At 37.7% G+C, this 26,088-nt stretch overlaps 1 protein-coding gene across 6 annotated transcripts in view; it reads right to left on the bottom strand.

Moving 5' to 3' along the window:
- LOC131957425 (TPR repeat-containing protein DDB_G0287407) overlaps positions 1-26,088 on the bottom strand; it is a 46,116-nt gene that overhangs the window by 15,183 nt on the left and 4,845 nt on the right. For all 6 annotated transcript variants that reach the window (XM_059322254.1, XM_059322245.1, XM_059322228.1 and 3 more), the window contains exons 9-19: positions 25,642-25,778; positions 21,683-21,791; positions 21,496-21,603; positions 21,038-21,211; positions 19,783-19,964; positions 17,895-18,064; positions 17,048-17,219; positions 15,168-15,426; positions 13,949-14,067; positions 9,229-9,361; positions 5,431-5,547 (exon numbers count right to left, since the gene is read on the bottom strand). In XM_059322254.1, the coding sequence (XP_059178237.1) occupies positions 5,431-5,547; positions 9,229-9,361; positions 13,949-14,067; positions 15,168-15,426; positions 17,048-17,219; positions 17,895-18,064; positions 19,783-19,964; positions 21,038-21,211; positions 21,496-21,603; positions 21,683-21,791; positions 25,642-25,778 (1,680 nt within the window). The remainder of the gene's footprint in view (positions 1-5,430; positions 5,548-9,228; positions 9,362-13,948; positions 14,068-15,167; positions 15,427-17,047; positions 17,220-17,894; positions 18,065-19,782; positions 19,965-21,037; positions 21,212-21,495; positions 21,604-21,682; positions 21,792-25,641; positions 25,779-26,088) is intronic.

Raw genomic sequence — 26,088 nt, 5'->3', positions numbered from 1 at the left:
AGCACAACATAAACCACATGTGGTGAGCACAACATAAACCACACGTGGTGAGCACATAAACCACACGTGGTGAGCACATAAACCACATGTGGTGAGCACATAAACCACACGTGGTGAGCACATAAACCACACATGGTGAGCACAACATAAACCACACGTGGTGAGCACATAAACCACACGTGGTGAGCACATAAACCACATGTGGTGAGCACATAAACCACATGTGGTGAGCACATAAACCACACGTGGTGAGCACAACATGAACCACATGTGGTGAGCACATAAACCACACGTGGTGAGCACAACATGAACCACATGTGGTGAGCACATAAACCACACGTGGTGAGCACAACATAAACCACACGTGGTGAGCACAACATGAACCACACGTGGTGAGCACAACATGAACCACATGTGGTGAGCACATAAACCACACGTGGTGAGCACAACATAAACCACACGTGGTGAGCACAACATAAACCACACGTGGTGAGCACAACATAAACCACACGTGGTGAGCACAACATAAACCACACGTGGTGAGCACAACATAAACCACATGTGGTGAGCACAACATGAACCACACGTGGTGAGCACAACATAAACCACATGTGGTGAGCACACAAACCACATGTGGTGAGCACATAAACCACACGTGGTGAGCACAACATAAACCACACGTGGTGAGCACAACATAAACCACACGTGGTGAGCACATAAACCACACATGGTGAGCACAACATAAACCACACGTGGTGAGCACAACATAAACCACATGTGGTGAGCACAACATAAACCACATGTGGTGAGCACAACATAAACCCAATGTGGTGAGCACAACATGAACCACATGTGGTGAGCACAACATAAACCACACGTGGTGAGCACAACATAAACCACACGTGGTGAGCACAACATAAACCACACGTGGTGAGCACATAAACCACACGTGGTGAGCACATAAACCACACGTGGTGAGCACAACATAAACCACATGTGGTGAGCACAACATAAACCACACGTGGTGAGCACAACATGAACCACATGTGGTGAGCACAACATAAACCACATGTGGTGAGCACATAAACCACACGTGGTGAGCACAACATAAACCACACGTGGTGAGCACAACATAAACCACATGTGGTGAGCACATAAACCACACGTGGTGAGCACAACATAAACCACACGTGGTGAGCACATAAACCACACGTGGTGAGCACAACATGAGCCACCCAATTGGGCACATAAGACACAGACACAATAGGCATGTGGCAAACACAATCATTGACAGCCTCAGCTCAATCAAGTAAACAAAAGAACAGAAAAGAACTAGCCCAGCAAGCCAGTCACTTGTGTTGTTGGGATTTACCTTGTGTTGTTGGGATTTACCTTGTGTTGTTGGGATTTACCTTGTGTTGTGATTTACTTTGTGTTGTTGGGATTTACCTTGTGTTGTTGGGATTTACCTTGTGTTGTTGTGATTTACCTTGTGTTGTTGTAATTTACCTTGTGTTGTTGTGATTTACCTTGTGTTGTGATTTACCTTGTGTTGTTGTGATTTACCTTGTGTTGTTGGGATTTACCTTGTGTTGTTGTGATTTACCTTGTGTTGTTGTGATTTACCTTGTGTTGTTGGGATTTACCTTGTGTTGTTGGGATTTACCTTGTGCTGGGATTTACTTTGTGTTGTTGTGATTTACCTTGTGTTGTTGTGATTTACCATGTGTTGTTGTGATTTACCTTGTGTTGTTGTGATTTACCTTGTGTTGTTGTGATTTACCTTGTGTTGTGATTTACCTTGTGTCGTTGTGATTTACCTTGTGTTGTTGTGATTTACCTTGTGTTGGGATTTACCTTGTGTTGTTGTGATTTACCTTGTGTTGTTGTGATTTACCTTGTGTTGTGATTTACCTTGTGTTGTTGTGATTTGTCTTGTGTTGTTGTGATTTACCTTGTGTTGTTGGGATTTACCTTGTGTTGTTGTGATTTACCTTGTGTTGTTGGGATTTACCTTGTGTTGTTGTGATTTACCTTGTGTTGTTGTGATTTACCTTGTGTTGTTGTGATTTACCTTGTGTTGTTGGGATTTACCTTGTGTTGTTGGGATTTACCTTGTGTTGTTGGGATTTACCTTGTGTTGTTGTGATTTACCTTGTGTTGTGATTTACCTTGTGTTGTTGTGATTTACCTTGTGTTGTGATTTACCTTGTGTTGTTGTGATTTACCTTGTGTTGTGATTTACCTTGTGTTGTTGTGATTTACCTTGTGTTGTTGGGATTTACCTTGTGTTGTTGTGATTTACCTTGTGTTGTTGTGATTTACCTTGTGTTGTTGTGATTTACCTTGTGTTGTTGTGATTTACCTTGTGTTGTTGTGATTTACCTTGTGTTGTTGTGATTTACCTTGTGTTGTTGTGATTTACCTTGTGTTGTTGTGATTTACCTTGTGTTGTTGTGATTTACCTTGTGTTGTTGTGATTTACCTTGTGTTGTTGTGATTTACCTTGTGTTGTTGTGATTTACCTTGTGTTGTTGTGATTTACCTTGTGTTGTTGTGATTTACCTTGTGTTGTTAGGATTTACCTTGTGTTGTTGTGATTTACCTTGTGTTGTTGTGATTTACCTTGTGTTGTTGTGATTTACCTTGTGTTGTTGAGATTTACCTTGTGTTGTTGTGATTTACCTTGTGTTGTTGTGATTTACCTTGTGTTGTTGTGATTTACCTTGTGTTGTTGTGATTTACCTTGTGTTGTGATTTACCTTGTGTTGTTGTGATTTACCTTGTGTTGTTGTGATTTACCTTGTGTTGTTGTGATTTATCTTGTGTTGTGATTTACCTTGTGTTGTTGGGATTTACCTTGTGTTGTTGGGATTTACCTTGTGTTGTTGGGATTTACCTTGTGTTGTTGGGATTTACCTTGTGTTGTTGTGATTTACCTTGTGTTGTTGGGATTTACCTTGTGTTGTTGTGAATGACCTTGTGTTGTGATTTACCTTGTGTTGTTGGGATTTACCTTGTGTTGTTGTGATTTACCTTGTGTTGTGATTTACCTTGTGTTGTTGTGATTTACCTTGTGTTGTGATTTACCTTGTGTTGTTGTGATTTACCTTGTGTTGTTGTGATTTACCTTGTGTTGTTGTGATTTACCTTGTGTTGTGATTTACCTTGTGTTGTTGTGATTTACCTTGTGTTGTTGGGATTTACCTTGTGTTGTTGGGATTTACCTTGTGTTGTTGGGATTTACCTTGTGTTGTTGGGATTTACCTTGTGTTGTTGTGATTTACCTTGTGTTGTGATTTACCTTGTGTTGTTGTGATTTACCTTGTGTTGTTGTGATTTACCTTGTGTTGTTGTGATTTACCTTGTGTTGTTGTGATTTACCTTGTGTTGTTGGGATTTACCTTGTGATGTTGTGATTCACCTTGTGTTGTTGTGATTTACCTTGTGTTGTTGTGATTTACCTTGTTATGATTTACCTTGTGTTGTTGAGATTTACCTTGTGTTGTGATTTACCATGTGTTGTTGTGATTTACCTTGTGTTGTGATTTACCTTGTGTTGTTGGGATTTACATTGTGTTGTTGTGATTTACCTTGTGTTGTTGTGATTTACCTTGTGTTGTTGTGATTTACCTTGTGTTGTTGTGATTTACCTTGTGTTGTTGTGATTTACCTTGTGTTGTTGTGATTTACCTTGTGTTGTTGTGATTTACCTTGTGTTGTTGTGATTTACCTTGTGTTGTTGGGATTTACCTTGTGTTGTTGGGATTTACCTTGTGTTGTTGGGATTTACCTTGTGTTGTTGGGATTTACCTTGTGTTGTTGGGATTTACCTTGTGTTGTTGTGATTTACCTTGTGTTGTTGTGATTTACCTTGTGTTGTTGTGATTTACCTTGTGTTGTTGTGATTTACCTTGTGTTGTTGTGATTTACCTTGTGTTGTTGTGATTTACCTTGTGTTGTTGTGATTTACCTTGTGTTGTTGTGATTTACCTTGTGTTGTTGTGATTTACCTTGTGTTGTTGTGATTTACCTTGTGTTGTTGTGATTTACCTTGTGTTGTTGTGATTTACCTTGTGTTGTTGTGATTTACCTTGTGTTGTTGTGATTTACCTTGTGTTGTTGTGATTTACCTTGTGTTGTTGTGATTTACCTTGTGTTGTTGTGATTTACCTTGTGTTGTTGTGATTTACCTTGTGTTGTTGTGATTTACCTTGTGTTGTTGTGATTTACCTTGTGTTGTTGTGATTTACCTTGTGTTGTTGTGATTTACCTTGTGTTGTTGTGATTTACCTTGTGTTGTTGTGATTTACCTTGTGTTGTTGGGATTTACCTTGTGTTGTTGTGATTTACCTTGTGTTGTTGTGATTTACCTTGTGTTGTTGTGATTTACCTTGTGTTGTTGTGATTTACCTTGTGTTGTTGTGATTTACCTTGTGTTGTTGTGATTTACCTTGTGTTGTTGTGATTTACCTTGTGTTGTTGTGATTTACCTTGTGTTGTTGTGATTTACCTTGTGTTGTTGTGATTTACCTTGTGTTGTTGTGATTTACCTTGTGTTGTTGTGATTTACCTTGTGTTGTTGTGATTTACCTCGTGTTGTTGTGATTTACCTTGTATTGTTGTGAGTTACCTCGTGTTGTTGTGATTTACCTCGTGTTGTTGTGATTTACCTTGTGTTGTTGTGATTTACCTTGTGTTGTTGTGATTTACCTTGTGTTCTTGTGATTTACCTTGTGTTGTTGTGATTTACCTTGTGTTGTTGTGATTTACCTTGTGTTGTTGTGATTTACCTTGTGTTGTTGTGATTTACCTTGTGTTGTTGGGATTTACCTTGTGTTGTTGTGATTTACCTTGTGTTGTTGTGATTTACCTTGTGTTGTTGTGATTTACCTTGTGTTGTTGTGATTTACCTTGTGTTGTTGTGATTTACCTTGTGTTGTTGTGATTTACCTTGTGTTGTTGTGATTTACCTTGTGTTGTTGTGATTTACCTTGTGTTGTTGTGATTTACCTTGTGTTGTTGTGATTTACCTTGTGTTGTTGTGATTTACCTTGTGTTGTTGTGATTTACCTTGTGTTGTTGTGATTTACCTCGTGTTGTTGTGATTTACCTTGTATTGTTGTGAGTTACCTCGTGTTGTTGTGATTTACCTTGTGTTGTTGTGATTTACCTTGTGTTGTTGTGATTTACCTTGTGTTGTTGTGATTTACCTTGTGTTGTTGTGATTTACCTTGTGTTCTTGTGATTTACCTTGTGTTGTTGGGATTTACCTTGTGTTGTTGTGATTTACCTTGTGTTGTTGTGATTTACCTTGTGTTGTTGTGATTTACCTTGTGTTGTTGGGATTTACCTCGTGTTGTTGTGATTTACCTTGTGTTGTTGTGATTTACCTCGTGTTGTTGTGATTTACCTTGTGTTGTGATTTACCTTGTGGTAGGAGCCTGGCAGGGACTTCCTGATGTGAATAGATTTTTTAGCGTAGTGAATTGTTTTCCTGAGGTCTGGGAGCTGGCTCCGTGACACAAAGTCATTCAGCTTGAGTTTCTGGGGGAGAGCACACACAACATCAGGTCTCAACATGACTTATGGGGTCATAACATGACTTATGGGGTCATAACATGACTTATGGGGTCATAACATGACTTATGGGGTCATAACATGACTTATGGGAGATCTACATGACTTATGGGGTCTCAACATGACTTATGGGGGTCATAACATGACTTTATGGGGTCATAACATTGACTTATGGGGTCATAACATGACTTATGGGGTCATAACATGACTTATGGGAGCTCTACATGACTTATGGGGTCATAACATGACTTATGGGAGCTCTACATGACTTATGGGGTCTCAACATGACTTATGTGAGCTCTACATGACTTATGGGGTCTCAACATGACTTATGGGAGCTCTACATGACTTTTGGAATATCAACATGACTTATGGAATCTCAACATGATTAATGGGATCTCAACATGACATATTTAGTTGATATGTACATATATAAATACTGGATACTTGGCCTATTGAGGGAAAAATACAATGGGCATTATGCTGTTATTGTTTTTTCTCAGCCCAAACTACATAATCCTCTACCAAAATTTGACAAAATTTTTAACAATATCAACAGGTACTAGCGAAACCGGAAGTTTGATCTGAATTTTAACCAAAACCGACCCCTAATCCTAACACACTAACCCTAGTCTCATCATTATTTCCTTCAGCAGTATATATTTTTATATTTTTAATATATTTTATTACATAGCAGTACATATATACTTTTTATATGTTGGACAACAAAACTGTAATTTTTGTGGCACCATTATCAATAATGTCATAATCATTGTGTATATTTTCCTCTCTTCTTCATATGAGGTTATGAAATAATTCTATAGGATAAAAAATTTCATAAAAAACGTTTTAATAACAAGTTTTTATGTAATAATGCACTAAAAAGGAGAAAATAAATGATACAATATTTTAATAAATATTGGATACCTTTACTCATAATATTTAGGAAGAGAACCACGCTTTTCTTTATAGTTATTTAAATAGTAGTGTATAATTTATTTTTCCTTTTTAGTGCATTATTACACAAAAGCTTGTTATTAAAACGTTTTTTATGAATTTTTTTAAAGTACTTTACATGTTTTATTTACAATAGAGTAGCTAGTTGCACAAGTAAATAAAATATGACGTCACAGGCTCTAAACCCTTCGTGCACAAAAAAAAAATATAATTCAAATGTAGTCGTTCTCATTGCTATGTTAACCGTTTAAAAAACGATAGAATGCAATTATGATTCCAATCATATATGCCCTCCTTATTAGCAGCAGTTATTGGCCGTTATTGCCGTATAATTTTTATTTCAACCTTTTACTTGTTTTTGTTAATCTCATATTGAGTTTAAAAGGTGAGTTTTCAAAAATTTACTTAAAATAGTAAAACATTGAGACTAACTCTGTTTTTAGTGGGATTATCTTTATTTTTTATTAAACTTTCTAACAAGCATAATTATTTTAGGTTTATCTGTTTAGCAGACTATGCAAAATGTCTCACAAACTAGGTACCCTACTAGCGGTATCGTTACCACATTTTCATGTTCCTTCGTTTTATTGGAATTATGTCACCAATTTTTATACATTTTTTTTCTTAAAGAAAGTTAATAATTAAACTAGTAAATGAGCAGATTCAAAGATAATAAATCAACCTTTTTAAAATAGTAAAAATTGTATGAATTGAGCTAATATGTTGCGGCCTATAGATTCTACTACTATGTGCTACTAATTATTGAATTAGGTATATGATAACTCAACACAAAGTTGAAATTAACTTATACATATAATGATTTAAAACTAAAAATAATGACACTAGGTTCGATTTGAGTAAGACTATACGATTTTTAGTTTAATTTTTTAACAAAGAAAATCATCTTTTTCGTAATGCATTTTATTAGAGCATTAAATCTAAAAATCGAGAAAAGCAGTATCGCTAATGTTTTGTCGCTATATCCGTTGGTATTTAGATCAATTAAAAAAGGAAAAATTCAGACATAATTTGAATTTAGTATGAATCGGTACATTTTTAATGATATTTCCACAAATGTTTTTACTTTCTTCTTCAGACGTTCACAAGCTGTAAAACCCGACAAACAAAATAGACCCCTTAGGCCTAAGTGTAACAGTCAAATGTTGTGTGAATGTATGTTTCGAGTGGAGGTGTAAAAAGGCGATATAAATCTAAAATATATTGTGGGTGGGCGCATGTGCAAAAGAAAGTGGAAGTAGAGAGGAAGCGGGAAGAAAAAATGGCGTTGTTTGGTAATGAAGCGGTTGTATCTTTATATCAATAAAATTGTGTAAATTACTAGGACAAGAGTTGTTTGGTGTTATCCATCAGGCCTTAATATGCAATAACACAACAGTGATGCGGTTGGTATCTGTCTTGAGTTTGTGCCATGAAGTTGACAGTACAAAAAGGTTGTGACACGAAGTATTAGCGATATCGATACTACCTTTCGTATTCCGTTATATTTGTATTATATAATTCGGCCATTAGGTCTATTTAAAATATAAAATAAAGATGTATCTAAGCTGTCTTAAACATTATAAGCCAAAGGTGGAAATTATTAATTGAACAGTTTTTTATTAAATTCACCAAGTAGACTGCGGGATCCAAATTTTATCAATATAAGAAATATTAGTTAAAAACACACCATTTTACGAGTGTGTTCATTCTATTGTAACAAGCTGAATACGTACACTGATAGTCTTCATTTATTTCATATCCCATTAGTTTATCTTGCTAAAGAATAAAACATACCCTTGTAAACATTTATTTGTTTGATACTACAATGATACCCATTCACACTTAAAAAACAATTGTATAAGGAAGGGGGGGAGACTTTCTGAGTTAAAGACCTTTGAGTCGGGTGCTTTTGTTAAGTTAGTGTGATTGATTTTTTCAAATACTACATTTAAAAATGAAGTTGAAAGGATGTAAAGTATGCTTGATAAGTTAGCTATGTAGTACTGGGGTACCTTTTGTTTTTCTAAACGTGGTACGGAATTGAATCTGCCTTTCATCGGCCACAAATAAAGGCACCCTTTTTTTACACACATTCCTCTCCCCCATCCATAGCTTATCCTCATTGTTGCCAGACGTTTTTCCAGACCCGGTCTCCCCAAGATTTTGTTATCACAACTGGACAGTGTGGTCTAGTATGTAGTACGCCCGCTAACTAAACTGATAGATCGGTACCCGACCTGGTGACCGTAGGTCATCCCACGACCAAGCTGTCCCTCACGTTTAAAACCAGGTGGCAAGATGTCGTTTTTTAGTGTTTTAAAGCAAATATTTTCAGTGACAGCATTGGTACTGTCGAGTTCACAAATTATAAATTACTGAAACCTATTGAACGTGATGATGCCATATTGAATGTGATGACGCATGTATAATAGCGCGGAATAGTTTGATGAGACAGCCTACTAATTTGGACAAAAGTTTAATTATTCATAAAAAATTAATCAGGCAACTAATTAAGTCAAATTTTATGTCATGATGCATTATCTTCATGTCTTGACCCATGTATCAACTATGAACCGTATCTGTCTGTTAGAAGTGCCTGCAATTTTGCTCTGGCGTTTTGATCTAGACAGACTGACGATAGACTGACGAGGAAGTGAGTTAAATAAAAGCTTGTAAAAACACTAGCTTTACCTCATCATAGATCTCTGACATGAGGGCATACAGCTCCACCATCCGGTGAGGACGTGCTCCCAACTCTTTTTCTTCTATCTTCATGGCAGTTTTCAGTAGTTCAAGGGCGTCTTGGTGTTTGCCTGCCTGGATGCTGGACAAATGGGTGACACACTTCACTGCTTACATCACCCAACTCATGTCTGACACACTTCACTGCTTACATCACCCAACACATGTCTGACACACTTCACTGCTTACATCACCCAACACATGTCTGACACACTTCACTGCTTACATCACCCAACACATGTCTGACACACTTCACTGCTTACATCACCCAACACATGTCTGACACACTTCACTGCTTACATCACCCAACACATGTCTGACACACTTCACTGCTTACATCACCCAACACATGTCTGACACACTTCAGTGACTGCTTACATCACCCAACACATGTCTGACACACTTCACTGCTTACATCACCCAACACATGTCTGACACACTTCACTGACTGCTTACATCACCCAACACATGTCTGACACACTTCACTGCTTACATCACCCAACACATGTCTGACACACTTCACTGCTTACATCACCCAACACATGTCTGACACACTTCACTGACTGCTTACATCACCCAACACATGTCTGACACACTTCACTGACTGCTTACATCACCCAACACATGTCTGACACACTTCACTGCTTACATCACCCAACACATGTCTGACACACTTCAGTGACTGCTTACATCACCCAACACATGTCTGACACACTTCACTGACTGCTTACATCACCCAACACATGTCTGACACACTTCACTGACTGCTTACATCACCCAACACATGTCTGACACACTTCACTGCTTACATCACCCAACACATGTCTGACACACTTCACTGCTTACATCACCCAACACATGTCTGACACACTTCACTGACTGCTTACATCACCCAACACATGTCTGACACACTTCACTGCTTACATCACCCAACACATGTCTGACACACTTCAGTGACTGCTTACATCACCCAACACATGTCTGACACACTTCACTGACTGCTTACATCACCCAACACATGTCTGACACACTTCACTCACTGCTTACATCACCCAACACATGTCTGACACACTTCACTGCTTACATCACCCAACACATGTCTGACACACTTCACTGCTTACATCACCCAACACATGTCTGACACACTTCACTGCTTACATCACCCAACACATGTCTGACACACTTCACTGACTGCTTACATCACCCAACACATGTCTGACACACTTCACTGACTGCTTACATCACCCAACACATGTCTGACACACTTCACTCACTGCTTACATCACCCAACACATGTCTGACACACTTCACTGACTGCTTACATCACCCAACACATGTCTGACACACTTCACTGACTGCTTACATCACCCAACACATGTCTGACACACTTCACTGACTGCTTACATCACCCAACACATGTCTGACACACTTCGCTGACTGCTTACATCACCCAACACATGTCTGACACACTTCAGTGACTGCTTACATCACCCAACACATGTCTGACACACTTCACTGACTGCTTACATCACCCAACACATGTCTGACACACTTCACTCACTGCTTACATCACCCAACACATGTCTGACACACTTCACTGCTTACATCACCCAACACATGTCTGACACACTTCACTGCTTACATCACCCAACACATGTCTGACACACTTCACTGCTTACATCACCCAACACATGTCTGACACACTTCACTGACTGCTTACATCACCCAACACATGTCTGACACACTTCACTGACTGCTTACATCACCCAACACATGTCTGACACACTTCACTCACTGCTTACATCACCCAACACATGTCTGACACACTTCACTGCTTACATCACCCAACACATGTCTGACACACTTCACTGCTTACATCACCCAACACATGTCTGACACACTTCACTGCTTACATCACCCAACACATGTTTGACACACTTCACTGCTTACATCACCCAACACATGTCTGACACACTTCACTGACTGCTTACATCACCCAACACATGTCTGACACACTTCACTGCTTACATCACCCAACACATGTCTGACACACTTCACTGCTTACATCACCCAACACATGTCTGACACACTTCACTGACTGCTTACATCACCCAACACATGTCTGACACACTTCACTGACTGCTTACATCACCCAACACATGTCTGACACACTTCACTGCTTACATCACCCAACACATGTCTGACACACTTCACTGACTGCTTACATCACCCAACACATGTCTGACACACTTCACTGCTTACATCACCCAACACATGTCTGACACACTTCACTGACTGCTTACATCACCCAACACATGTCTGACACACTTCACTGCTTACATCACCCAACACATGTCTGACACACTTCACTGACTGCTTACATCACCCAACACATGTCTGACACACTTCACTGACTGCTTACATCACCCAACACATGTCTGACACACTTCACTGCTTACATCACCCAACACATGTCTGACACACTTCAGTGACTGCTTACATCACCCAACACATGTCTGACACACTTCACTGCTTACATCACCCAATACATGTCTGACACACTTCACTGCTTACATCACCCAACACATGTCTGACACACTTCACTGCTTACATCACCCAACACATGTCTGACACACTTCAGTGACTGCTTACATCACCCAACACATGTCTGACACACTTCAGTGACTGCTTACATCACCCAACACATGTCTGACACACTTCACTGCTTACATCACCCAACACATGTCTGACACACTTCACTGCTTACATCACCCAACACATGTCTGACACACTTCACTGCTTACATCACCCAACACATGTCTGACACACTTCACTGCTTACATCACCCAACACATGTCTGACACACTTCACTGCTTACATCACCCAACACATGTCTGACACACTTCAGTGACTGCTTACATCACCCAACACATGTCTGACACACTTCAGTGACTGCTTACATCACCCAACACATGTCTGACACACTTCACTGCTTACATCACCCAACACATGTCTGACACACTTCACTCACTGCTTACATCACCCAACACATGTCTGACACACTTCACTGCTTACATCACCCAACACATGTCTGACACACTTCACTGCTTACATCACCCAACACATGTCTGACACACTTCACTGCTTACATCACCCAACACATGTCTGACACACTTCACTGACTGCTTACATCACCCAACACATGTCTGACACACTTCACTGCTTACATCACCCAACACATGTCTGACACACTTCACTGCTTACATCACCCAACACATGTCTGACACACTTCACTGACTGCTTACATCACCCAACACATGTCTGACACACTTCACTGCTTACATCACCCAACACATGTCTGACACACTTCAGTGACTGCTTACATCACCCAACACATGTCTGACACACTTCACTGCTTACATCACCCAACACATGTCTGACACACTTCAGTGACTGCTTACATCACCCAACACATGTCTGACACACTTCACTGCTTACATCACCCAATACATGTCTGACACACTTCACTGCTTACATCACCCAACACATGTCTGACACACTTCACTGCTTACATCACCCAACACATGTCTGACACACTTCAGTGACTGCTTACATCACCCAACACATGTCTGACACACTTCAGTGACTGCTTACATCACCCAACACATGTCTGACACACTTCACTGCTTACATCACCCAACACATGTCTGACACACTTCACTGCTTACATCACCCAACACATGTCTGACACACTTCACTGCTTACATCACCCAACACATGTCTGACACACTTCACTGCTTACATCACCCAACACATGTCTGACACACTTCACTGCTTACATCACCCAACACATGTCTGACACACTTCAGTGACTGCTTACATCACCCAACACATGTCTGACACACTTCAGTGACTGCTTACATCACCCAACACATGTCTGACACACTTCACTGCTTACATCACCCAACACATGTCTGACACACTTCACTCACTGCTTACATCACCCAACACATGTCTGACACACTTCACTGCTTACATCACCCAACACATGTCTGACACACTTCACTGCTTACATCACCCAACACATGTCTGACACACTTCACTGCTTACATCACCCAACACATGTCTGACACACTTCACTGACTGCTTACATCACCCAACACATGTCTGACACACTTCACTGCTTACATCACCCAACACATGTCTGACACACTTCACTGCTTACATCACCCAACACATGTCTGACACACTTCACTGACTGCTTACATCACCCAACACATGTCTGACACACTTCAGTGACTGCTTACATCACCCAACACATGTCTGACACACTTCACTGCTTACATCACCCAACACATGTCTGACACACTTCACTGACTGCTTACATCACCCAACACATGTCTGACACACTTCACTGCTTACATCACCCAACACATGTCTGACACACTTCACTGCTTACATCACCCAACACATGTCTGACACACTTCACTGACTGCTTACATCACCCAACACATGTCTGACACACTTCACTGACTGCTTACATCACCCAACATGTCTGACACACTTCACTGCTTACATCACCCAACACATGTCTGACACACTTCACTGACTGCTTACATCACCCAACACATGTCTGACACACATTTCTAAATAAATGTAATCAACTTACGTGACACGACAAACTTTCTCATAGCGTAATGAAACAGCTGCCTCATTGGCTGAGTCAGCCTCTTCAAACTTTTTCAGGGCAGCTTCATAGCTGGACGTCATTTCAGATATGGGACCAACCTGTTAGATCAGGCAATACCAGCTATGATACTAGCAACAACAAAACCTCCAGCTATGATACTAGCAACAACAAAACCTCCAGCTATGATACTAGCAACAACAAAACCTCCAGCTATGATGCTAGCAACAACAAAACCCCCAGCTATGATACTAGCAACAACAAAACCTCCAGCTATGATACTAGCAACAACAAAACCTCCAGCTATGATACTAGCAACAACAAAACCTCCAGCTATGATACTAGCAACAACAAAACCTCCAGCTATGATACTAGCAACAACAAAACCTCCAGCTATGATACTAGCAACAACAAAACCTCCAGCTATGATACTAGCAACAACAAAACCTCCAGCTATGATACTAGCAACAACAAAACCTCCAGCTATGATACTAGCAACAACAAAACCTCCAGCTATGATACTAGCAACAACAAAACCTCCAGCTATGATACTAGCAACAACAAAACCTCCAGCTATGATACTAGCAACAACAAAACCTCCAGCTATGATACTAGCAACAACAAAACCTCCAGCTATGATACTAGCAACAACAAAACCTCCAGCTATGATACTAGCAGCAACAAAACCTCCAGCTATTTAAGATGGCATAAATTTTATTTTTCCTTTTTTCCTCAAGCCAAGTGGTTAGATGGGGGGGGGGGGGGGCAGGGGTTAGTCTAGTTCTTATAGTCATCTTTTGCGAGGATTCCAAAATTAATTTTATGAAATGGGAAGCATCAGAAAATGAGAGGGTAGTCAACAATAGATAGATAGCAGTAGATAAATGTACAACAACCAGGCGAGGCAGAGAGCCTAGAAGAGACCTTGTTTGGGAGATGTAGGCCCACACTGTCTTTATCTAATGCTATTTTAGAATACTTATTGACTTTTTTTAATGATATGTAAGTAAAGGATGTCAGGAGTCTATAGGGACTGATTTGGTGTGGAAATCTGTCAAAATATTTCAAGTAACAAGTCTAATGAATGAGAGGTGCAACAAAATGTGTCAAGTCTAATGAATGAGAGGCGCAACAAAATGTGTCAAGTCTAATGAATGAGAGGTGCAACAAAATGTGTCAAGTCTAATGAATGAGAGCCCACCTTCCTCCAGTAGGCCATGAGCTGTGAACTGTACTCCTCATGGTAGAGCCGGTCAAAGACTGGCCAGTCACACAAGCACTGGGCCAGGTGGAACTTGTCCTCCAGGCATGCCAGGTGGTATGGGTATTCTTCAACCTGTCTGGACACGTCGCTATGGTAACGGAAATAGTCAGCAAGCTTGGAGTGCCAGAAGAAATAGGTGCCAGATTTCTCAGGTTTTCCTGGGGAGGTTTCCTCATCTGTGTTGACAGTCAGGTATCTGAGGAAAGATGGTAGTCAGGTATTTGAGGAAAGATGGTAGTCAGGTATCTGAGGAAAGATGGTAGTCAGGTATCTGAGGAAAGATGGTAGTCAGGTATCTGAGGAAAGATGGTAGTCAGGTATCTGAGGAAAGATGGTAGTCAGGTATCTGAGGAAAGATGGTAGGTATCTGAGGAAAGATGGTAGTCAGGTATCTGAGGAAAGATGGTAGTCAGGTATCTGAGGAAAGATGGTAGTCAGGTATCTGAGGAAAGATGGTAGTCAGGTATCTGAGGAAAGATGGTAGGTATCTGAGGAAAGATGGTAGTCAGGTATCTGAGGAAAGATGGTAGGTATCTGAGGAAAGATGGTAGTCAGGTATCTGAGGAAAGATGGTAGTCAGGTATCTGAGGAAAGATGGTAGTCAGGTATCTGGGGAAAGATGGTAGTCAGGTATCTGAGGAAAGATGGTAGTCAGGTATCTGAGGAAAGATGGTAGGTATCTGAGGAAAGATGGTAGTCAGGTATCTGAGGAAAGATGGTAGTCAGGTATCTGAGGAAAGATGGTAGTCAGGTATCTGAGGAAAGATGGTAGTCAGGTATCTGAGGAAAGATGGTAGGTATCTGAGGAAAGATGGTAGTCAGGTATCTGAGGAAAGATGGTAGTCAGGTATCTGAGGAAAGATGGTAGTCAGGTATCTGAGGAAAGATGGTAGTCAGGTATCTGAGGAAAGATGGTAGTCAGGTATCTGGGGAAAGATGGTAGTCAGGTATCTGGGGAAAGATGGTAGTCAGGTATCTGAGGAAAGATGGTAGTCAGGTATCTGGGGAAAGATGGTAGTCAGGTATCTGAGGAAAGATGGTAGTCAGGTATCTGGGGAAAGATGGTAGTCAGGTATCTGAGGAAAGATGGTAGTCAGGTATCTGAGGAAAGATGGTAGTCAGGTATCTGAGGAAAGATGGTAGTCAGGTATCTGGGGAAAGATGGTAGTCAGGTATCTGAGGAAAGATGGTAGTCAGGTATCTGGGGAAAGATGGTAGTCAGGTATCTGAGGAAAGATGGTAGTCAGGTATCTGAGGAAAGATGGTAGTCAGGTATCTGAGGAAAGATGGTAATCAGGTACCTGTCTAATCTACACCTGTAAGTTACCTGTCTAATCTACACCTGTAAGTTACCTGTCTAATCTACAGCTGTAAGTTACCTGTCTAATCTACATCTGTAAGTTACCTGACTAATCTACACCTGTAAGTTACCTGTCTAATCTACACCTGTAAGTTACCTGTCTAATCTACACCTGTAAGTTACCTGTCTAATCTACACCTGTAAGTTACCTGTCTAATCTACAGCTGTAAGTTACCTGTCTAATCTACATCTGTAAGTTACCTGACTAATCTACACCTGTAAGTTACCTGTCTAATCTACACCTGTAAGTTACCTGTCTAATCTACACCTGTAAGTTACCTGACTAATCTACACCTGTAAGTTACCTGTCTAATCTACACCTGTAAGTTACCTGACTAATCTACACCTGTAAGTTACCTGTCTAATCTACATCTGTAAGTTACCTGACTAATACAGCTGTAAGTTACCTGTCTAATCTACATCTGTAAGTTACCTGACTAATACAGCTGTAAGTTACCTTTTTCTAACAGCTTTACTCAGGGCCCTATGGTAGAAGTCAAGCCGTCCCTCCCTGCTGTCTCCGTAGGGTCGCAGGAATGGCTGCAGTGTGTGTAACACAAGCTGCCATCTCTCTTCACTCAGAACACCCTTCTCTTTCTTACTGTCCTTTTCTCTGCCTTCTTTCTCTTCTGCAAAATGGGGACATTTGTCAGCTCTAGAATCAGTTTCTTGGAGTGAGATTTGTTGGACTACGTTTGATATGTTGTCAATGGGGTTTACCTTTTTCTTCATATGGAGACGGGGGTTTGATGGAGGTTTGGACTATGTTTGCTATGTTGTCAATGGGGTTTACCTTTTTCTTCATATGGAGACGGGGGTTTGATGGAGGTTTGGACTATGTTTGCTATGTTGTAAATGGGGTTTACCTTTTTCTTCATATGGAGACGGGGGTTTGATGGAGGTTTGGACTATGTTTGATATGTTGTCAATGGGGTTTACCTTTTTCTTCATATGGAGACAGGGGTTTGATGGAGGTTTGGACTATGTTTGATATGTTGTCAATGGGGTTTACCTTTTTCTTCATATGGAGACGGGGGTTTGATGGAGGTTTGGACTATGTTTGATATGTTGTCAATGGGGTTTACCTTTTTCTTCATATGGAGACAGGGGTTTGATGGAGGTTTGGACTATGTTTGATATGTTGTCAATGGGGTTTACCTTTTTCTTCATATGGAGACGGGGGTTTGATGGAGGTTTGGACTATGTTTGATATGTTGTCAATGGGGTTTACCTTTTTCTTCATATGGAGACGGGGGTTTGATGGAGGTTTGGACTATGTTTGATATGTTGTCAATGGGGTTTACCTTTTTCTTCATATGGAGATGGGGGTTTGATGGAGGTTTCATCAGCCAGAAGCTGCCTGAGCTCCAGCTGATTGAGTCCAGCGGCCGAGGCCTCCAGCAGACAGAGGGTGCCCACCAGGAGGTCACCCTCTCGGCCAGACTCCAGGCGTTGTAGCAGCTCATCAAACAACCTGAGACAAAAGTCACATGACCTGAGACAAAAGTCACATGACTTGAAACCCGCCTTAAATCTACTGGAGAATGAAACAAAAGTCACATGACTTGAAACCTGCCTTAAATCTACTGGAGCAGGAAACAAAAATCACATGACTTGAAACCCGCCTTAAATCTACTGGAGCAGGAAACAAAAATCACATGACTTGAAACCCGCCTTAAATCTACTGGAGCAGGAAACAAAAATCACATGACTTGAAACCCGCCTTAAATCTACTGGAGCAGGAAACAAAAATCACATGACTTGAAACCCGCCTTAAATCTACTGGAGAAGGAAACAAAAGTCACATGACTTGAAACCCGCCTTAAATCTACTGGAGCAGGAAACAAAAATCACATGACTTGAAACCCGCCTTAAATCTACTGGAGCAGGAAACAAAAATCACATGACTTGAAACCCGCCTTAAATCTACTGGAGAAGGAAACAAAAGTCACATGACTTGAAACCCGCCTTAAATCTACTGGAGCAGGAAACAAAAATCACATGACTTGAAACCCGCCTTAAATCTACTGGAGAATGAAACAAAAGTCACATGACTTGAAACCCGCCTTAAATCTACTGGAGAAAGGAAACAAAAGTCACATGACTTGAAACCCGCCTTAAATCTACTGGAGAAGGAAACAAAAGTCACATGACTTGAAACCTGCCTTAAATCTACTGGAGAATGAAACAAAAGTCACATGACTTGAAACCCGCCTTAAATCTACTAGAGCAGGAAACAAAAGTCACATGACTTGAAACCCGCCTTAAATCTACTGGAGAAGGAAACAAAAGTCACATGACTTGAAACCCGCCTTAAATCTACTGGAGAATGAAACAAAAGTCACATGACTTGAAACCCGCCTTAAATCTACTGGAGCAGGAAACAAAAATCACATGACTTGAAACCCGCCTTAAATCTACTGGAGAAGGAAACAAAAGTCACATGACTTGAAACCCGCCTTAAATCTACTGGAGCAGGAAACAAAAATCACATGACTTGAAACCCGCCTTAAATCTACTGGAGCAGGAAACAAAAATCACATGACTTGAAACCCGCCTTAAATCTACTGGAGAAGGAAACAAAAGTCACATGACTTGAAACCCGCCTTAAATCTACTGGAGCAGGAAACAAAAATCACATGACTTGAAACCCGCCTTAAATCTACTGGAGAATGAAACAAAAGTCACATACTTGAAACCCGCCTTAAATCTACTGGAGAAAGGAAACAAAAGTCACATGACTTGAAACCCGCCTTAAATCTACTGGAGAAGGAAACAAAAGTCACATGACTTGAAACCTGCCTTAAATCTACTGGAGAATGAAACAAAAGTCACATGACTTGAAACCCGCCTTAAATCTACTAGAGCAGGAAACAAAAGTCACATGACTTGAAACCCGCCTTAAATCTACTGGAGAAGGAAACAAAAGTCACATGACTTGAAACCCGCCTTAAATCTACTGGAGAATGAAACAAAAGTCACATGACTTGAAACCCGCCTTAAATCTACTGGAGAAGGAAACAAAAGTCACATGACTTGAAACCCGCCTTAAATCTACTGGAGAAGGAAACAAAAGTCACATGACTTGAAACCCGCCTTAAATCTACTAGAGCAGGAAACAAAAGTCACATGACTTGAAACCCGCCTTAAATCTACTGGAGCAGGAACTATGACTTCATCTACTCAACTCACATGAGTAAACTGTCAGGCAAGCTGTCAATCTTCTCAGAGATTTTCTCCTCTCCGTTGGCCAATTTGAGCTCCTGACAAGCTAAGGTCAGCCACAATGGGTTTTCAGAAGATGGCTTCCCCAGCAGAGACTTGACCTGGTCAGAGCTCAGCTTGTCTTGCTCTAGAATCTCCTCTATGATGCCCTGAATGTTAGCAATGGCAGCAACACAGTTTTAGAGTAGTCGTTATGAAGGTCTTGTCTTGCTGTCTAGATTGTCTCACCTGTTTAGAGGTCTTGTCGTCTAGATTGTCTCACCTGTTTAGAGGTATTGTCTTGTCGTCTAGATTGTCTCACCTGTTTAGAGGTATTGTCTTGCTGTCTAGATTGTCTCACCTGTTTAGAGGTATTGTCTTGCTGTCTAGATTGTCTCACCTGTTTAGAGGTATTGTCTTGCTGTCTAGATTGTCTCACCTGTTTAGAGGTATTGTCTTGTCGTCTAGATTGTCTCACCTGTTTAGAGGTATTGTCTTGCTGTCTAGATTGTCTCACCTGTTTAGAGGTATTGTCTTGCTGTCTAGATTGTCTCACCTGTTTAGAGGTATTGTCGTCTAGATTGTCTTACCTGTTTAGAGGTATTGTCTTGCTGTCTAGATTGTCTCACCTGTTTAGAGGTATTGTCTTGCTGTCTAGATTGTCTCACCTGTTTAGAGGTGTTGTCTTGCTGTCTAGATTGTCTCACCTGTTTAGAGGTCTTGTCTTGCTGTCTAGATTGTCTCACCTGTTTAGAGGTGTTGTCTTGCTGTCTAGATTGTCTCACCTGTTTAGAGGTATTGTCTTGTCGTCTAGATTGTCTCACCTGTTTAGAGGTCTTGTCTTGCTGTCTAGATTGTCTCACCTGTTTAGAGGTGTTGTCTTGCTGTCTAGATTGTCTCACCTGTTTAGAGGTATTGTCTTGCTGTCTAGATTGTCTCACCTGTTTAGAGGTCTTGTCTTGCTGTCTAGATTGTCTCACCTGTTTAGAGGTCTTGTCTTGCTGTCTAGATTGTCTCACCTGTTTAGAGGTCTTGTCTTGCTGTCTAGATTGTCTCACCTGTTTAGAGGTATTGTCGTCTAGATTGTCTCACCTGTTTAGAGGTATTGTCGTCTAGATTGTCTTACCTGTTTAGAGGTCTTGTCTTGCTGTCTAGATTGTCTCACCTGTTTAGAGGTATTGTCTTGCTGTCTAGATTGTCTCACCTGTTTAGAGGTATTGTCTTGCTGTCTAGATTGTCTCACCTGTTTAGAGGTATTGTCTAGAGGTGTAACGTAAATCTCTGTCGGCTTGGTCTCCCTGCCTAGCAGAGCTTTGTGGACTTCTGTGTCTGTGACCATGGCAATGACCAGCCGTACTTGAGGCGCCAGTTTCCTGGGCACCCAGCTGATGATCCTAGCCCCATGCTCTTTGGTGAACTGATGACCAAGTGTTCCATTTTTTACTTCAGTTAGTAGCAAATATACGTATCAAACCAAACTGCAGCTACTAATGATAGAGAAGGGCTAATGAAAAGAATGATAGAGAAGGGCTAATGAAAAGAATGATAGAGAAGGGCTAATGAAAAGAATGATAAAGAAGGGCTAATGAAAAGAATGATAGAGAAGGGCTAATGAAAAGAATGATAGAGAAGGGCTAATGAAAAGAATGATAGAGTAGGGCTAATGAAAAGAATGATAGAGAAGGGCTAATGATGTAGCACCTGATCAGCTGCGTCCAGTAGAATGATCAGAGGGTCAGTGTTCAGGTTGGACAGCATACTGCAGCACATCTGGGCAGCCGAGTCCAAATCTTTGGCACAGTTTGAGTTCTTAGAGAAACAACACTTTTCTCAATCTAACTTGATTTGACTTTCAACAGATTGATAGAAACATCATTTCTATTCTTACCTTTTTGGTCATTCCAGTTTCCCGTAGAAGTCTTTTCAGCATCTGCTCTAAAGATGTGGATCCAGGCACAGCCCCTACAAAATGGTAAAAGAGTCGCCAGCTTTTGTCCCTGTTCAAGTGGAACAATGAGTGGCATTAGAGTACAACTACAATTCAGCAGGATTTGAATATTCATGGACTCACTTTTATAGATCTATTTATATTTATATGTATTTATATTCATGTGTATTTATTTACATTCATGTGTATTTATTTACATTCATGTGTATTTATTTACATTCATGTGTATTTATTTACATTCATGTGTATTTATTTACATTCATGTGTATTTATTTACATTCATGTGTATTTATTTACATTCATGTGTATTTATTTACATTCATGTGTATTTATTTACATTCATGTGTATTTATTTACATTCATGTGTATTTATTTACATTCATGTGTATTTATTTACATTCATGTGTATTTATTTACATTCATGTGTATTTATTTACATTCATGTGTATTTATTTACATTCATGTGTATTTATTTACATTCATGTGTATTTATTTACATTCATGTGTATTTATTTACATTCATGTGTATTTATTTACATTCATGTGTATTTATTTACATTCATGTGTATTTATTTACATTCATGTGTATTTATTTACATTCATGTGTATTTATTTACATTTATGTGTATTTATTTACATTTATGTGTATTTATTTACATTTATGTGTATTTATTTACATTTATGTGTATTTATTTACATTTATGTGTATTTATTTATATTTATGTGTATTTATTTACATTTATGTGTATTTATTTACATTTATGTGTATTTATTTACATTTATGTGTATTTATTTACATTTATGTGTATTTATTTACATTTATGTGTATTTATGTGTATTTATTTATATTTATGTGTATTTATTTATATTTATGTGTATTTATTTATATATATATGTATTTATTTGTATTTAAATTTATTTATATGTATTTATTTATATTTATATGTATTTATATTTATAGGTATTTATATTTATAGGTATTTATATTTATATGTATTTATATTTATATGTATTTATATTTATATGTATTTATATTTATATGTATTTATATTTATATGTATTTATATTTATATGTATTTATATTTATATGTATTTATATTTATATGTATTTATATTTATATGTATTTATATTTATATGTATTTATATTTATATGTATTTATATTTATATGTATTTATATTTATATGTATTTATATTTATATGTATTTATATTTATATGTATTTATATTTATATGTATTTATATTTATATGTATTTATATTTATATGTATTTATATTTATATGTATTTATATTTATATGTATTTATATTTATATGTATTTATATTTATATGTATTTATATTTATATGTATTTATTTATATTTATATGTATTTATTTATATTTTTTGTATTTCTTTATATTTATTTCTTTATATTTATTTATTTATATGTATTTATTTATATTTATATATATTTATTTATAGTTGTGTATTTATGTGTATTTATTTATATTTATGTGTCTTTATTTATATTTATGTGTATTTATTTATATTTATGTGTATTTATTTATATTTATGTGTATTTATTTATATTTATGTGTATTTATTTATATTTATGTGTATTATTTATATTTATGTGTATTTATTTATATTTATGTGTATTTATTTATATTTATGTGTATTTATTTATATTTATGTGTATTTATTTATATTTATGTGTATTTATTTATATTTATGTGTATTTATTTATATTTATGTGTATTTATTTATATTTATGTGTATTTATTTATATTTATGTGTATTTATTTATATTTATGTGTATTTATTTATATTTATGTGTATTTATTTGTATTTATATTTATTTATATGTATTTATTTATATTTATATGTATTTATATTTATATGTATTTATATTTATATGTATTTATATTTATATGTATTTATATTTATATGTATATATATTTATATGTATTTATATTTATATGTATTTATATTTATATGTATTTATATTTATATGTATTTATATTTATATGTATTTATATTTATATGTAATTATATTTATATGTATTTATATTTATATGTATTTATATTTATATGTATTTATTTATATTTATATGTATTTATATTTATATGTATTTATATTTATATGTATTTATATTTATATGTATTTATATTTATATGTATTTATTTATATTTATATGTATTTATTTTTTTTTTTTGTATTTCTTTATATTTATTTCTTTATATTTCTTTATTTATATGTATTTATTTATATTTATATATATTTATTTATAGTTGTGTATTTTGAGGTCAGGAATGTCACACCTGCGACAGGTGTCCAGTCAACAATTAAGGTACAAATGGAAAATTTTCAATCTAAATATTAAAATGATAACTTTGATCTAAGACAGCAATTATTTTATTATAATGTTAGTTACTAGCTGATCCGCGGCGTGGCATACAGCCGTGACGACAGTTTACAGACGACAATGAAAAGATCAAGCAGAACTTGTTACCTCCCCTTAGTTTCAAATCCTTTATAAACTAAATTATCTGCCCCGAATAGCCGCCAAAAATTTGACCTGGCTCTACAATTGTAAACATTCTGCGTGAACCACAGCTCAACAGACTGGTGGGGGTGATAGCAATATGGTCTGTTGCGCATGCCTGAAGAGCGAGGGAGGAGGCGGGAGGAGGGTTAGATAGTTGGCTTGCGTCGTGGTGGTGTCCATGTAGAGAATTATAGATATATATATAATGACAACTACACCAACTTTTTCAGATAATTTTTTATGCCTTCCCTAGGCGGCCAGTTGTAGGAACTTTCATATATAAAGTGGAAGCATTAAACAGGAACATAATCATGGTTGCTACTTTGCTAAGCCAAAATAAATATTAAAAAAAGGAAAGAAAAAAGACTCACATTATATACTTTCCTTGTTGTTTTTTAACTTTGATTTATTAAGGGAATATGCTAATTTTTTATTCTATTTTTAACAATTTAACTTCTAAAGCTTTTAAATACTTGTGCCGAGATTGGCAGATAAAGTACTTAACGCAATCAAATTTACACTGCCTATAATTCAGTAGGCCTACATATTAAAACTTTTGTCAAAACGTTTTTTTTTTATAGGGCTACTTTTCTGAATTCTACAAAGTACGAAACATTGCGTATTTTAACCATAAACATACATTTTATTGAAAGCCATCAAAATTCCCCTAAACTTTTTCAAATATACTTAAACAACACTAAGAGGGATGGCAACTCAGGATATAGACATGATTTTAAATCAATTTTTTTTATTATTTAAACTTTTTAAAATAGAATAGAATCTTGTATAAAAAAGAATTTTGCACCAAGTGAACAACAATAATAGTGCGGAATATTAGTACTTTATTCGTGTTTTTGAGAAATCGGAAAAAGCATAAAGTACTACTTCCGGTCGTCGGAAATTTACTCAAAATTTGAAAGAAGGCAGAGAATAACTGGAGTCCTCTAGTCGAGTCTTATTGACAGGAACACTTTGTTGGGAGTTGTAATGGTTGGAGCCTATTTGTTGGGAGCTTTTTTAACAAGAGCCCTTTTGTCTGGAATCTATATGACAGGGTCCATTTGTCACTGGTCCTTGACGTCAAATCAATTTGAGGTAAGACTTTGCGTTTTTATAAAGTCTAAGGTGTAAAAGCACTGAAGACAGTGGGGAGGGAATTTTTTCATGTGTTTTTCTGTCCAATGGATAACAAGGGTCATCTGTTAAACTACTCACATGGGTTTGTACATTAAAAGACTCTTTTATTTATTAGTACATGATATGGGCATACAACTTGTCTGGTATACAATCATATATAAATAAAATCTTAAGAATACAATGTTGAGAACAAATCAAAGCTATATAAATAACGAGTAAAGTAAGATCTAATTACCCTGGAAAGTCTGCTCGTTCTATCCTGTTTAAAATAGTTTTAGCCGCAAGACACATGACTGAAGTTTTACCTGAGCCTGATGCCCCTAGTAAAATCAGGGGAATATCTCTTTCTTCTTTCACAATATAATTCTCTATCTGAGAAATAAAGACAGCTCATTATTAGATTGAACAAACCAATCACACAATATAATACAAGGTCTGAAGGGACTGTAAAAAATGTTAAAAGTTCTTAGTGAAGAAACATAATAGTGCCAATGGCTACCACAAGAAATGCCAACAGATGCCACAAGGGTTAGACCAGCTCACCTGTAAGACAATGTTATCACTACCAAACACACACCTTCAACAGATGCCACAAGAGTTAGACCAGCTCACCTGTAAGACAATGTTATCACTACCAAACACACACCTTCAACAGATGCCACAAGAGTTAGACCAGCTCACC

The sequence above is a fragment of the Physella acuta genome, unplaced genomic scaffold (genome assembly GCF_028476545.2).
Source record: "Physella acuta isolate Inbredline_101_S28 unplaced genomic scaffold, ASM2847654v3 ptg000081l, whole genome shotgun sequence".
Taxonomy (NCBI): Eukaryota; Metazoa; Mollusca; class Gastropoda; family Physidae; genus Physella; species Physella acuta.
This window is presented reverse-complemented; position numbering and strand designations above follow the sequence as displayed.